Here is a 14,402-nt window from a genome sequence, read left to right as displayed (position 1 = left end):
GTCTGCCTTGGGGCAAGCCCCTCAGATCCTGAGCCCCAGCTTCCATCTGGAAAACGGGTAACAATGCAAACCTTAGGATGAAATTATGTCACATGTGCAAAGCTCTTAAAGGTGCTTGGACATAGAGGTGCTAAATAAAACAGAATAAAAACCTCTCGGGCATTGTCATGAACACTACCGAGCACCTTAAAGAAAGACCGTTGGAAAAAATAAACTACCTTGTCTGTAAGAAGGTCTGGCAGGCTGGCGAGAGAGAGGGTTTCGGAATCTGGCGTGCATCATCCGCTGGCGCAGGGACAGCATCGGGGTGGTGGAGGAGTGGCTCGGCGGGGAGCGCGTGGTGTACCGCGGCCAGGGGTGGGTGCCCGCGACCGGGCTTGCGGTGGCAGCGCTGCGAGGCGGTGGTCGGGAAGGGAGGTGGGAGGCCCTGGGGGAGCTGCCTGGAGGTGGGGGGAGAGGTCGCTTCGCAGGAGCCAGGCTCCCTCCGCGAGGGGCAAGCACGATGGCAGGCTCCCTCTCGTCCTTGGCGAAGCTCCCATCGGCGTATTTGCCGCCCCTGGGAGTGGAGGAAGAGGGCCACTTCCTCACAGAGGAAAGGTCTTCCTTCCCGCCTTTAAAAATCCCCGCGTCCTCCTCCTCCTCCTCGGCCGAGACCGACTGCTGGGATTTGGAGGACAGGGGCCGCTTGGAAGGAGGCTCCGACTTCCCGGGTGTGGCCTGGATCGCGCCCTCCTCCTTATGCCCCGCGTAGGGCGATGCCCTGCCGGGAACCCGGGCCCGAAACTGGGGGCCGCTGGGCCGGCTGGGCCTAGCGGGCGAGCTCACATGTCCGCGCTGAGACCTGTCGTCGCCACCGGCACTTGCGCCGGTCGGAGACTCCATCTGCTGCTTGGGAAGGAACGCGTCTGGGTCCTTGGCGCGCGCGGCGTGCGCGGGGGCCCGCACACCCTGGGCCTCGACTTCTGTGCTGTCGTCGTCATAGCTGCCCCGGCCATCCTCATCCTGGTTTTGGAGGGCCGAGGTGAGCACCCCTCTGGAGCTAGCCGTGTAAGGGTCCGAAGAGTGGGAACGGCCCTGCGACGTGGGGAGGGGCCGCCCGGCCTGGGCCTGTGAGAGCCTGGGCTGCGAAGGTGATCGCCCCGTGTCTCTGCTCTGGGGGCCCGGCTGGTTCTGGGACGTGGAGACAGGAGGAGGGGGCTGCTGTTCTGGAGCCCGGCCGGGTGTCGTCCTTCTGGGAACACTGGGCCCGGGGTGGTGCTGTGGCCGTGCTGCGGGCGGACGAGCAGGGGATGCGTGGCGGCCTGTGGACCCCGGCTGCGCTTTGGGAGAATGTCCCTCCGTGTCCGCGTCTGTGCTCTGTTGAACGTCCTGAGCCTTGGAGGACAGGGTGGAGTATTTGCCCTGAGGATGCGCATCTGCCCCTGCGGATTTGGGGTTCTCTGGGATGGGCTCCTTCCGATGCAGGCTGGCTCCTCTCTGAGGGGTCCTCCTTAGGGCCTCCCAGCCCCGGGAGATGGGCTGCCTGGAGGAGGAAGGCACGTGGTCATTGACAACGGTGGCAGGAAGCGGCTTCTCATCCTCCTCGTCTCCATGGATACCTGAGCCAAGCCTAGGGTGGGAAGCCGGGTGAGAGTGAACCCTGGAGTGGGCTCGGGAGGGCACAGTGGACTGTGGGGAGCTGGAGGGCTGCAGCCGAGGACCCCGCCCAATGCCGAACCTGCTTGGAGCCCTCCCGTTGGCAGCAAAGGGCTTGTGTCTGAGCAAATGGAAGTGTCCAGAGGCAGGCCGGGTCCGCAGCGTCTGGGCCGTGGCCTCTGCCTGCCTCCCGCTGTCTTCCGTGTCACTGTCACCGTCGCCTTTGCCATCAGAAGCCTCCACTCCCTCAGACGCCTGCGTCCTGGAGGAGAGACGAGAAGAGACCAAGGAGGACGTGGTGGACCGCGATGGCAAATTGGAGTTGGTGACTGGGGCGTCCTCAGCATCCTTCCCACCCCTAGAGAGCGGAGGGCCCAGGTGTGGCTGCAACAGCCGAGATGATCCCCCATGGGGTGGAGAAAGTCTTGAGGGTGGGGCCGAGGCACTGGAATCTTCCTCTGCGGCCCCAGAATGGGGGGTCCTCCTCGCCGGCGAGTCTGGCTTTGAGCCGGGGTACACGGAGCTTCTGTCGCGCAGAACGCTGGAGGGGGACAGGCGGCTGGGGGACAGGGCTGGCCGAGGCTGGGCAGAGGCACCATTGGGGTGGAGGGAGCCCACAGCGAGCTCGTCCTCGTCTGAGTCCACCGAGTCATTGTCATTAAGGCGGGCAGGCAAGGAAGGACGGTGGGAGGTGCCCTGGGTGACCGCGTGATGGGCGTGAGAGGCCGAAGCGGCGGGGGCGGTCCCTGGGCGCGGGTGGGTGGCTGGGGAAAAGGCAGGCTTATCGACGCCTTCCCTTTGAGGCAGGGCTGGCATCCGGGCCCTCACCGCAGTCCTGCCGGGAGCAACCACCGAGTGGCCGTGTCTACTTGGTGGTCTCAGGGGCCGTTTCTGGTCTTGGGTGTTCGAGGGTGATGTGGGCGAGTCCTCCTGGGAACCCAGCTCCTCCTTCCCGGTAACTTCTGTCAACTGAAGATCCAGCTCCTCTGCCTTCTTAGCGTGAAGCTGGGGTTTTCGGGACGCCCCACCATTGGCCAAGATTTTGTTCTTCAAGTCAAGGAGAAGGTCCTTGGCATTTCTCCCTGGAGAAGCAGGAGCTCTGGGTGAAGGTGAGGAAGGCTCGGGTTTTTCGGGCTTCCCATTGTCCTCCGTGTTCTGCTGAACATCTGCCTTACTGGCTGCAAGAGATTTTAAAGAACTGCCTGTCAAAGAAAAAAACTCAGAAGCCAAGGCGGAGGTGATAGAAAGTATTTACGACAGTGTATGGAGGCATTTCAAATCAGTAGTCGTGATGAACAACTTCTAACTCCCTAGAACACTGGAAACTTATTTTCCCAATGAAAGCATTCTTTTTAAAACATATTTTGCTTTAAGTAACCAATACAGTCGTAGAAAATATACGTGAATTGAATCTCTGTTAAACTAGGTTATGCCACATCTTATTTGAAGAATTTCTGAAATTAGTACTTTGAAGTAACTCATTTATTTTATAAATGCAAAATCTTATATAGGATTTTCTTAATATAACTGATTGTCAGTGTATTACAAATGCATTATAATAACTGTCTTTAATAGGCAACAAATACGAATACACCTGGTGCAAATTGCTGAATAATCTATACTCAAAGTGACAGGGTAACGTGTGAGTAGCAACCCATCTGTAATTTTTAAGGCATTACAAAAAGTTCCCTCTTCCCATAACATGTCCTTGCCTGCTTCCTCCTTCTTGTTTAAATTTCCATTAACATTGGACACATTTTTAATTCTAAAATAAGGCTTAAACTAAAAAGACTCCTGGGATGGGCAGTCATATTAAATGTACTGTAATCACGCTGTCTTCAGCACAGACTGACTGAGGGGAGGTATTCTGTGAGGGGAGAGGAATCTGTATTGCAGTGAGACAGAGGGGACAAATGTCATCCATGTCACAGATTTTTTTATGACAAAATTGTCTAATATTACAGTATACCATGGGTCTCCACAGCACAAAATGAAGGAAAAGCTGCCAATATCCAGCATAAATGTGAGGAAATAGAAAAGAAAACATGGTCCAGAAGCAGTCCTCTCCAGCTGTGGGTCTTGATTAACTTGCTGGGTTTTTATACTGATCAGGTAAGATGGACAACTGAAATCCTTCTGACTACTACTGCATTTCTCAATAACGGAATACAAACCAAAATTTTTACTTTTATTTTTACATTTTACTTTTTAAAAAAAAATTTAGATTCACCGATTGCACGTGCAGGTTTATTATGTGAATGTATTGCATCGGGGTGAAGCTTGGGCTATTAGTGAACACATCACCCACTCAGTGAATATTGTACCAGTGGGTAATTTTTTTAACCCTCACCCATCTCCTGTCCTCTCTGCTTTTGCAAACTAAAAATTTTTAAATCTATATGGAAATCGAAGAGCACTAATAAAGAAAATGTCACATTACCATTTGTAAAAATGTTCTTTCCCTCACACCACAAGCACAAAATTAAATAGTGCCATCACATAAATCCTATAATTAATACACTAATAATATTGCAATAATTATTAATGTTATCAACAATCAGTAACATTTTAGTCTTTGAGAAGACTAATTTCTAAAGAGAGCACAAAAATATTTTAAAAAACAATATGCAGCTTAGCCTGGAAAAATCATCTGTTGAGCAGTTCCAAACCCAAGAGCAGGATTCAAAGGAACACAAAACAAACAGCAGGAATGGAGAGAGAGAGAGAAGACGGCCACAGACACACGGTGCTTACTTGCTGGCATAGCGACAATGAAGGCTTTGGAGTGAGGTCCCAGGCCTCTCCTGTTTGCGGCCCGGATTTTGAAAAGATAGCGCTCCCCAGGCTGCAGGCCGTCCACCAGGGCAGAAGTCGTGTCTCCAGGATAGGTGAGAGACTTTGCTCCAAATGGTTTGAGAGCCGGGGCATATGAAAGAATATATTCTGAAATGATTTGGCAGATGGTTGGAAGGAGGAAACTGAAAACAGTCCTGTGTCCAGCAGACAGACTGTGGGCAGGATGAATTAGAACGTGCATTACTAAAATTAATACACTAGCAATGCACGCCAAATCACCAGCTGGAGCATGAAAACAGAGCAGAAGGTAAACTCACATTCATTCGGGCACCCAGACAGGGCTGTATATTTAATTAGCTGACACTTGGCTATTTTAAACAAATTAAACATGAAAGGCAGGAGGCCAGTCTTCATACAATTTCCCCCAAATTTATACACTGTTGGCTTTCTAAACTTGTATTTATTTACTAATTTTCTGTGATGGAATATATCCTGATAGAAGAAACTAAGGAAAACAAAGGGAAACTGCTAGGAATTGAACCTGAATAGCTTCTGACACCTTCAAGTTTCACTTTATTAACCTGGGTTATTTTTATTAGCACGTTTAGCCAGAAAAATTCCATATTTGAAATATAATTTTATTTTTGTAGGAATTATAAAAGCTCTTAATCAGTATAAGCTGATAAAGATATTTCACAGTATTTTAGAGCTGTGAAGAAAAGTTGCTAAGTAAAAGATTCATGTGATATTGAATGTTTCCATCTTTAATTGGCTCTATCTATAATCACATAATAACCCTGAATTTAGAAAACCATAGCAAATTCAGTCCAAGGAACTAAAATATGTCTATGCTCACATCAAAGTATTAAAACATAAGGGAATCATATTTTAAAAAATAATTTTCACCTTCAACTAAAAACTGTCATGCCTATTTTCCTCTCAACACACTCAAGATTTACAAAACATCAAATTAATATGAGTAAGCGCTCTGCGCAGTTGCTTGCGCCTGTAATCCCACCATTTTGGAAGGCTGAGGCAGGCAGATGACTTGAGGTCAGGAATTCAAGTCCAGCCTGGCCAACAAGGTGAAACCCCCACCTCTACTAAAAATACAAAAAGTAGCCGGTCATGGAGGGGTATGCCCGTGGTCCCAGCTACTTGAGAGGCTGAGGCAGGAGAATCACTTGAACCCAGGAGGCGGAGGTTGCAGTGAGCCGAGATTGCACCACTGCACTCCAGCCTGGACGACAGAGTGAGACTCTGTCTCAACGACGAAAGAAAGAGAGAAAGAGAGAAGGAGAGGAGAGAAAGAGGGAGAGAGGGGGAGAGAGAGAAAGAAGAAAGGAAGGAGGGAAGGAAGGAAGGAAGGAAGGGAGGGAGGGAGGGAGGGAGGGAGGGAGGGAAGGAGGGAGGGAAAAAAAGAAAGAATGAAAGAAAGAAAGGGAAGGAAAGAAAGAAAAAAAGAGAAAAAGAAATGAGTAGGAGCTAGAATCACAGAAAAGTCAGAAATTATCAGGAGCACGGATGATCTTTTCTTTTCCCTTAGCTCCAATCTTTAAAAAGTACATTCATTTTAAAAAAACAACTTTTAACCAAAAATGCTTTTGCAGCATTTGTCTGGAAAAAACACAGCATTCATTTCTCATTGAAAATCAACAAACTTGTCATTTGTGGTGGTCAAAAGTAAGAATTAAGAAAGCCCATTGTCTATAAAATGTTGTGATTCAAATTTTAAAATAAATTAAATCCATCTGGAGAAGAAATTTAGCCATGTCGAAGTGTATTCCCCATTATGTTTGTATTTCTTGTACAGAGAATGCGCTGCTGTAACTATTAATTTTAATCTCACCAGTACACCCTTCTGAAAACTAAGCAGGATTAGGATACATGAGTTCTTTTGGACATAAACTCAGTAGCTGCTATTATTTCTGGCGATATTTAATTGACTATCATGAAACTTCTGTCACCAAGGAACGGTAAATATAAACTAAGATGAGGAGAGAGGAAGGATGCATAGGTAGCATGGTAATAAAGTCACTAGAGGTGCAATAATTACCTTTTTATTTTTTAACTAAGAAAAAGTTGTTAGCCAGAAAAAGTCTTTACTCAATTTTCAGAGGTCTTCTCAGCAGCATGACAATACTTAATACGGAGGGAGTTATTCAAATTGTTGAAAAACGAATGACTTAAAGCAAGCTTGTTTGACCTGTGGCCCACGGGCTGCATGCAGCACAGCACAGCTTTGAACCCAGCCCAAAACAGATTCATAAGCTTCCTTAAAATATTATGAGATTTATGCATGGACCTATTTTTTTTTCAAAGCTCATCAACTATCGTGAATGTCAGTGTATTTTATGTGTGGCCCAAGACAATTCTTCTTCCAATGTGGCCCAGGGAAGCCAAAAGATTGAACACCCCTGATTTAAAGGGACCAAATCAATATTTTTCTCTTCACATGTTGTGGATTTATTCCAATGGCAAAAAAAAAAAAAGAAAGAAAGAAAGAGAGAGAGAAAGAAGAATAGTACAATCTATTCTTTAAAAAAAAGTGAAAAAACATTAAGTATAGAAAATACGGTTCCACATCTACCTTCCTCAACTTCTATTATTTCACAAAAAGACATCCTAGATGGCAGCAAAGATAGCTTTTGGATGAATATAAAAGAGAACCACGGGCTGGGTGTGGTGGCACACACCTGTAATCCCAACACATTGGGAGGCCAAGGCGGGTGGACCACGAGGTCAAGAGATGGAGATCCTGGCCAATATGGTGAAACCCCGTTTCTACTAAAAGAAATACAAAAATTTAGCTTGGCGTGGGGGTGCACACCTGTAGACCCAGCTACTCAGGAGGCTGAAGCTGAGGCAGGAGAATTGCTTGAACGTGGGAGGAGGAGGTTGCAGTGAGTGGAGATAGCGACACTGCACTCCAGCATGGCAACAGAGCAAGACTCTGTCTCAAAGAAAGAAAAAAGAGAGAGCCACTCAGTTTTTTCAATTAAGAAATCCTCAAAGGAGATTAGTAGTAATTTTCTGGATGTCTTTAAGCTTACAAACACATTTTATAGATCTGGACATATTAGACTTAGAGTTGCCCCTCAAATCTACTGACGATAAAAGTTATTTCTTTCTTGAATAAAACATCCATTCCTTCCTACCCTTACGGTACATCTGTAAGGTAGTGCCAGAAGAAGCTTCAGCATGGCTGTTTAAAATGTCTCCAAACAGATTCTGAAAGGTTCTTAAACACTTTTGTGTGTTTATTTAGTATTCTCAACAGACTATTTTAAAATTTAGCTAGTTGTAAATATTATACTCTATTTTTATTCTTTAAAATATCTGGTTTCTTTTGCTATTTTGGCGTTAGGTTTTCCTTGACATCAATAAGTACATAAACAAACAAATGGTGACAAATAGGAAAATTCATTTTCCAGCAATTGTTACTTGCATTTTTCAAACCCATTAAATGTATTTATTGTCCCATTAAAGATATTGATGGTTCTCCAGGATTCCTACGGACTCCTGCTCTTGTGATCATCCTAGCACAATGAAAAGACCCATAGCATGAAAACCAGGGTGCCATTCAGATGGGGAAAGGTTATGGTGTCACACCCATGCAATGAAAAACATACTTCCCAACAGCAACAGCAAAAAGCCTTCATACTTTATAGGAGGATGAAAATAATGATCACATTCTTGACTGCTTGGATCCTGGGCAATGAAAATCTTGCATGAAATAGTCTTGTCCCTTGGGTGAGCACCTCTTGGATGTATGTTGCTTCCCCATTTCGTTATCAGTCAACAAAGCCATAAACAGAAGCCATGTTTATCAGAATCAATGCATCTTACAGTTTAGAGAATGAGAGTCCTACCTTTCACTTTCCCCTCAGTCTCTGGTAGCGCATCCCAAGATGCAGTGACAACTGTAGGTTTGCCATTGACCGGCCAGACGTTCAAGTTTTCAGGAGCTGTGGTAGGAGCTACAAAATAACAAGGAATGAAACATTTTAAATGCCTTAGTGGACGTTCTAGATGTAAACAGCACATGGTCTTTAGGTGCACATTTTTATTATTGAAGAGCTACTGCGTTAATTTTTATTATATGTGAGAGAAAATCCCACACTGGTTCTTTGTGTGATATAGTGATTTATGTCACTGCAACCAATTCATTTAGTGAGTTTAGACATATCTAGGGAAATGCTCTTAGTAATTCAGAGTTTCTTTCATTGCCTAATGCTAAAATATACAAGGAAGATTAAGATCCAGTTCCGACTTCTTAGCAAAACTTTGGAAGACATAGTTTAAGAGAGAAGAATGGTAGCCTTAGATACAGACCAAAATTTTTCCCAGAATCAAATGCCACCTCAGCCTCAGGAAAGGAGAGCAATGTGCTCCACACATCAAAACAACATGAATAACGTGCTAGTGGAAAAGACCAACAGATGGTCCCTTAACTTCTTTGCATTTATGCACAGACACTCTACCAAAATCTAGGCTTAACGTGACTCAAAAATACCCATGCTGGCCTTTGTCACTATTGGCATCTTATTGTCTTTAAATCTTATTTTGGGTGTAATTTCCAAACTGAAAATTCAAAGGTCATTTCAAATACAGACCAGATTCTGGTGTTCTTTGGAAGACTGATGTACTCCATTTGCCATCTCTTTCACCCTGTGAAATCCGGACTGCAAATTCATACACGGTGTCTGGAATCAGGTTCTCAATCAGCACCCGCCTGTTGGTGGTCTGCTTGTAATCCCACCTGGCCAGTTCTCCCTTCTCTCGATAGCGCACGGCGTACTGCCTGTGAGCAAGCACAACACAACGGTCTATCCAAGCGCTCTGCATCTCATCACTAGATGTCTTGCTGTTTTTCCTTCCTCATAAGCGATGACTTTGGGAGGTACATAGTAAAATCAAAGAGGAGAAAAATAAACTTTTGACTGTTACTGGCTCAGAGAATCTGCTGAAGTTCCAAGCAAAGTTGCCTAAAGTAGGAGGAAAAAACAGAGCTGAGTGTCTTTTTAAGAGCAAAAACTCTTACTGCTCTAAAGAGCAAGCAGAGATTATAAAGGGAAGGGTGAGAAGGGAGACAGTTTTCATGAGGCAACTACCTTATCAGGGATGTGTGTGTGTGTGTGTGTGTGTGTGTGTGTGTGTGTATTTGTGTCTACTCAAGGCACCAGTAGGGACAAGAACTGGCCCAGGGTACCTCAGCTCTCCAGTAAAAAAAGACAAAAAAGACTCATTTCATGCCAAATCAGGCATGTTTTCCATAGGTTCAGGTGGAACGGAACACGTGGTTTTGAATAGACTTATTGCCATGACAAGGAGCAAAAATGCGAAACAAACAGAGCAGGAGGAGGAGGCTGCTCTGGAACTGTGGTACATGATCATGGGGAGAGAAGTGCAGTATGACCAAACACGGACAGCCTAGCAACCCCAGACAGCAGACACCCTCAACACACTCAGAGCTGCAAACGCCATTTATTAGATTCTCTTTCAAGGAAATTGTCTTGTGGACTCTTTGCAGTAGAAAGCCTTTGATGCATTAAAAATGTGCTTTTTTGTCAAAATATTTCAGTTGAAGACATGGCATACCAATTAACACAAGAGTTCCTCGAAGAAAATCAAGCCTTCTGTGGTTTCAGCAAGATGTTGGAAATCAAAGTCCAATGGTAAAAGGAACACTTGTGTTGAAGAGGACCATATGGCTAGGGAGAGAATTGCCATGAATCTTCTGAGGGCTTTCAAAAAAAGCAGACATCATTTTTACTAGCAGACAGTAAAGAAAACTATATATCTAACATGAATAATCATTTTTATATATATGGATGTATACAATGTCACCATTATATCCCATCCATCTTAAACTATATTCCCCTTTCCTGGTTGCAGAGAGGTTGACAAGTTAATACATAATAACCAGGCCACCACATCTGTGGCTTTCTCTTGGTTACATAATGTATTTAGTCATTGAACAGATAAAATTTGGATAGCAATATTAATCTACTACTAACAAGAAATGGTGTTCACTAGTGGCCTTTTAACATAAAAATATTTTAACCTCCCGATTGGTTTGTCTTTTATTGGTGTTGCAAATGAATATAAAATCCAGAACAGCATAACATCATGGTTTAAGAGAAAATAAGGTGCATTTTGTTATGTATAAAATGAGCCAGATATGAAGCAAGTGAGTGTTCAGCAAAGCCTAATGAGGAACTACTAAGTGTAACGCATTAGACAATTGTCCACACTGTACATCAAGTCCGTCCTACAGTGACTCTTCCTGGATGACAGGAGGGATGGTGAGACTGGGCCCTGTGCATGAACAGAACGTCAGTGAGAGAAAGCTAAACACAAATGGGGCGAAGAAAGAAATGGAATCTAGGAAATTTCCAGACACAGGATAATCTCTGAGCACGTGAGATGTGAGTTCCTGCTGTGTGTACTACACACAAGGCCCTGGTCACATCTGATTTGTGGGAAATGTGTGACCACACTTAGGATTAACTAGGTTGTCACAGAGTAGTTACTACTCAGCTACAAAAGAGGCCAGCATTCACATCAGTCAGAAAATAAAATCATGAAATACATGTCTTTTCAGGGCCAGAAAAATCCCGTCTCTCATACATAAAGACAAATAAATAAGCAAAAGCACCTTGATGCAACAACTTTCTTCTGTTTTTCCAGAGCGGGATCCACCCAGGACACAAGCACAGACTGGGATGACATGACCCGGACGCTGATGTCGTCAGGAACATCCAGCTCATCCTCTTCTGAAACGACAATGGGCCCCATAGAAAGGCTTCCTCTCACAATGGGCTCTGCTCTGAGCTCCTCAGACCCTGACAGGCCATTATTCACCCTGCATAATTTTTAGATTGCTTGTGTGTAATGTAGACAAAATGAAATTGATAGAAAGGTAAACAATTATTTGATTGGTCAGCATAAGAAAAATAAAAATCTCCATCTTGCTTTTCTTAAATACAGGCTGAAAAATGAGCATTTCACTTTAAAAGCTGCCCAACCCAATTGATGTAGCAAACAGTACACAGGGGATGCTTTGCCCAGATGAAAGACGGTCCAAGTACCTCAGTGTTTTCTCAATGTACACTGTAAATTTCTGGAAAATAATATCTTTACGGGAAGCAAAGTTTAGGAGATGGAAAGTTCCGCTCACATTTCCTTGATGATTGTGGCATGAAATGAAAATTCTGGTTCAAGCAACCACAAGATTCACATTGGGTTTGATGTCCTCACAGTTTAGAATATATGAGTCCAAGACAGATTAAAACACGTTCAGATATGAACTAGAAGTCAGTTTGCCAATTTCTTAGAGAGATTTCTCTTTGTCATCAATAGAACATATCACAGTCACAAAGCTCATAGTCTTAGTTCAAAAGACTCAGAAGAGATCTTCTATATTATTCTATAGTCTCTCGGGTTTTTTGTTTATGTTAGTTTTTTGCTTCATTTTTTTTCACTTTTCAGGGACCATGTTTCAAAAAGATGTGGGTTTTACTACCAGCAGGGGAAGGTGAAAATATGTAGCCTGCTAGAAAAGTGATACAGGGACTTACCCTATGGCAGCAATTCATCAATAATAAGAGTGAAACACTGTATTTGTGGAACTTCACACAAGGTAGAAAAGTATAACTTTCATTTTACGTTGTGAATTCATGAAAATAATTATGTTGTAGATTGCCTCTTTAAACTAAGATAGGTGGTCCAGAAAAGGTATCTGTCATTCGTTAACATATCAGGAATAATGATAATGTCCGTGAAGGGACGTGGGAAAACCGAACTGTGTGGACAACGATCAGGCTATCAGCAAACCACTATGATGCTTTTTCTGAGGATTCCCAATACCATTTTAATGCAAATATCGCTGAAATAACATTTGTGTGTTTATCTTGCATGCACCACCTCCCACCTGCTCTTCCTTCTCTCTCACTTCATTCAGTGCATTACCCAGGGCAATTTATACTTGGGTCAGACTGCACCTTTACTGGAATGAACTCTTGGCTGCTCCTATCATGGCAGATCTGCTGCACAGTGAAGTGGCTCGAAATATACAATGAGATGTATTCCATCACAAGAGCACTCCAGCCTTTACATATAAAAGCAGTATGCTAGGCCGGGCACAGTGGCTCACGCCTGTAATCCCAACACTCTGGGAGTATAAGGCAGACAGATCACCAGAGGTCAGGAGTTCGAGACCAGTCTGACCAACATGGAGAAACCCCGTCTCTACTAAAAATACAAAAAATTAGCTGGGTGTGGTGATGCATGCCTATAATCCCAGCTATTCGGGAGACTGAGGCAAGAGAATTGCTTGAACCTGGGAGACAGAAGTTGTGGTGAGCCAAGATTGCGCCATTGTGCACCACTCCAGCCTGGGCAACGAAAGTGAAATTCCATCTCAAAAAAAAAAAAAAAAAAAAAAGCAGCAGCATGCTTATACCCAAAATGTGACCACATCTGCCCTGTTATTCCTTTTAGCCTCAATAGAATTTATGTAATTCATCATTTGAAAACAGTATTGCATTCACACCAGACTATGGTTCGACCAAATGCATCCTTAGAAACATACCTGAAATCTTTCGCTTTGTTAGGGCAGCCCTGTAGACTGGTTGGCTCCGGCCCTGGGAGTTCATGGACTGCAGGGAGACCACATACACGGACTCTGAGGCTGTGGACCAGGGAGTGAGGGATGAGATTCTGGCTTGGATTTCTCAGGAACACACATTCCCTGGGGGTGGCCAGGCAGGTGTCCGCATCCCTCCTCCCCTTCCTTTTTCCCATTTCATCTTTCTGGGGGCATTCCCTCTTCTTGAGGACAATGAAGGGTGAGCTCAAGAACTGCAGGAATTAAACTCAAAAAGAACACTATGATGGTAGAAAACAGGCAACTGATTTTTTCCAGTACTTCCTGGAAAATGGGTTTCTATCATCAATAAAAAAGAGATAAACAAAAATAAAACAAACTCATCAAAAAGAGACACATGCTTTAAAAAAGAAAAGAATAACACGTTTACCCACATAATTTGCCCAATTTCTTTCTACTTCCAAAATTGAGAAGAGAGGGTTATTCTGTTTTTATCTGTTATCAGAAAGAAAGAAGAAAAGAAAGCGTGGCCAACGGTGCAGCATTACTAACCTAGGTCTTTGCTTCCCTGTGGAATGCTGTGCCCTTCAAAACTAAAATCCTCAAAACAGAGTCTCTGAAGATTTGCTAACAGCAAATGGAAGACTTCAAATGTACCCCTTATTTCTGGATGGTTCTTTCAGTCAGTTCCTGCCCCACCCTCCGAGGGTCCCACTAGCCTGCAACTTAACCTGAACTTGAAAACCGGACAGTTGGTCCTTGAACAACACAGGTTTGAACTGTGCAGATCCATGTTATACGTGGATTTTTTTCAACCAGATACAGATAGGATTGTATTCCAGAGACGCCAAACCCACGCACAGGGAGGGCCAGCCTTTGCTATATGTGGATTCTGCAGGGTCCCGAGTCTGCACGGATCTGGATATACTCAGGGAATGCTGGACCCAATCGCAGTGTACACCGGGAACCATTGTATTTGGAGGAAAAAAATGCAATGATGGAACAAAACTTCTCCTCTCAATTACTATGGAATCATAAAGTCTGAGACCAAGGCGAAACCTTTTTATTTTTCTATTTGACCTTCTTATCTTACATATAAGGACATAAAGCCCTAACAATCGAGTGACTTGCCCAGGGTCACACACTTACTCATAATCTACCCTGAATCCAAAACTACCAATGCCTCACTCCAGACTCTCTGAGCAAGGCTCCTGTTGCAGCTTTAATCGTTTCAAGAATAAAAATGAGGCAATCTGGCCTGTTTCTAGTGCTGATAGTTACATTATCAGGTAGGACCTCGGTAAGTTAGCAGAGGTAACACTAAGATTCTAGGGGGAGCTAAGAGTCTCCTTCAGGCACT

At 44.4% G+C, this 14,402-nt stretch overlaps 1 protein-coding gene across 2 annotated transcripts in view; it reads right to left on the bottom strand.

Moving 5' to 3' along the window:
* The window catches only part of FNDC1 (fibronectin type III domain containing 1), a 104,856-nt gene that overhangs the window by 37,399 nt on the left and 53,055 nt on the right, over positions 1-14,402 (bottom strand). For both annotated transcript variants that reach the window (XM_035297091.3, XM_008995326.5), the window contains 6 exons: positions 13,028-13,126; positions 11,093-11,210; positions 9,048-9,235; positions 8,304-8,411; positions 4,390-4,578; positions 219-2,813 (listed from right to left, as the gene is read on the bottom strand). In XM_035297091.3, the coding sequence (XP_035152982.3) occupies positions 219-2,813; positions 4,390-4,578; positions 8,304-8,411; positions 9,048-9,235; positions 11,093-11,210; positions 13,028-13,126 (3,297 nt within the window). The remainder of the gene's footprint in view (positions 1-218; positions 2,814-4,389; positions 4,579-8,303; positions 8,412-9,047; positions 9,236-11,092; positions 11,211-13,027; positions 13,127-14,402) is intronic.

The sequence above is a fragment of the Callithrix jacchus genome, chromosome 4 (genome assembly GCF_049354715.1).
Source record: "Callithrix jacchus isolate 240 chromosome 4, calJac240_pri, whole genome shotgun sequence".
NCBI lineage: Eukaryota > Metazoa > Chordata > Mammalia > Primates > Cebidae > Callithrix > Callithrix jacchus.
The sequence above is the reverse complement of the archived record's forward strand: the minus strand, read 5'-3'. Positions and strand labels throughout refer to the sequence as shown.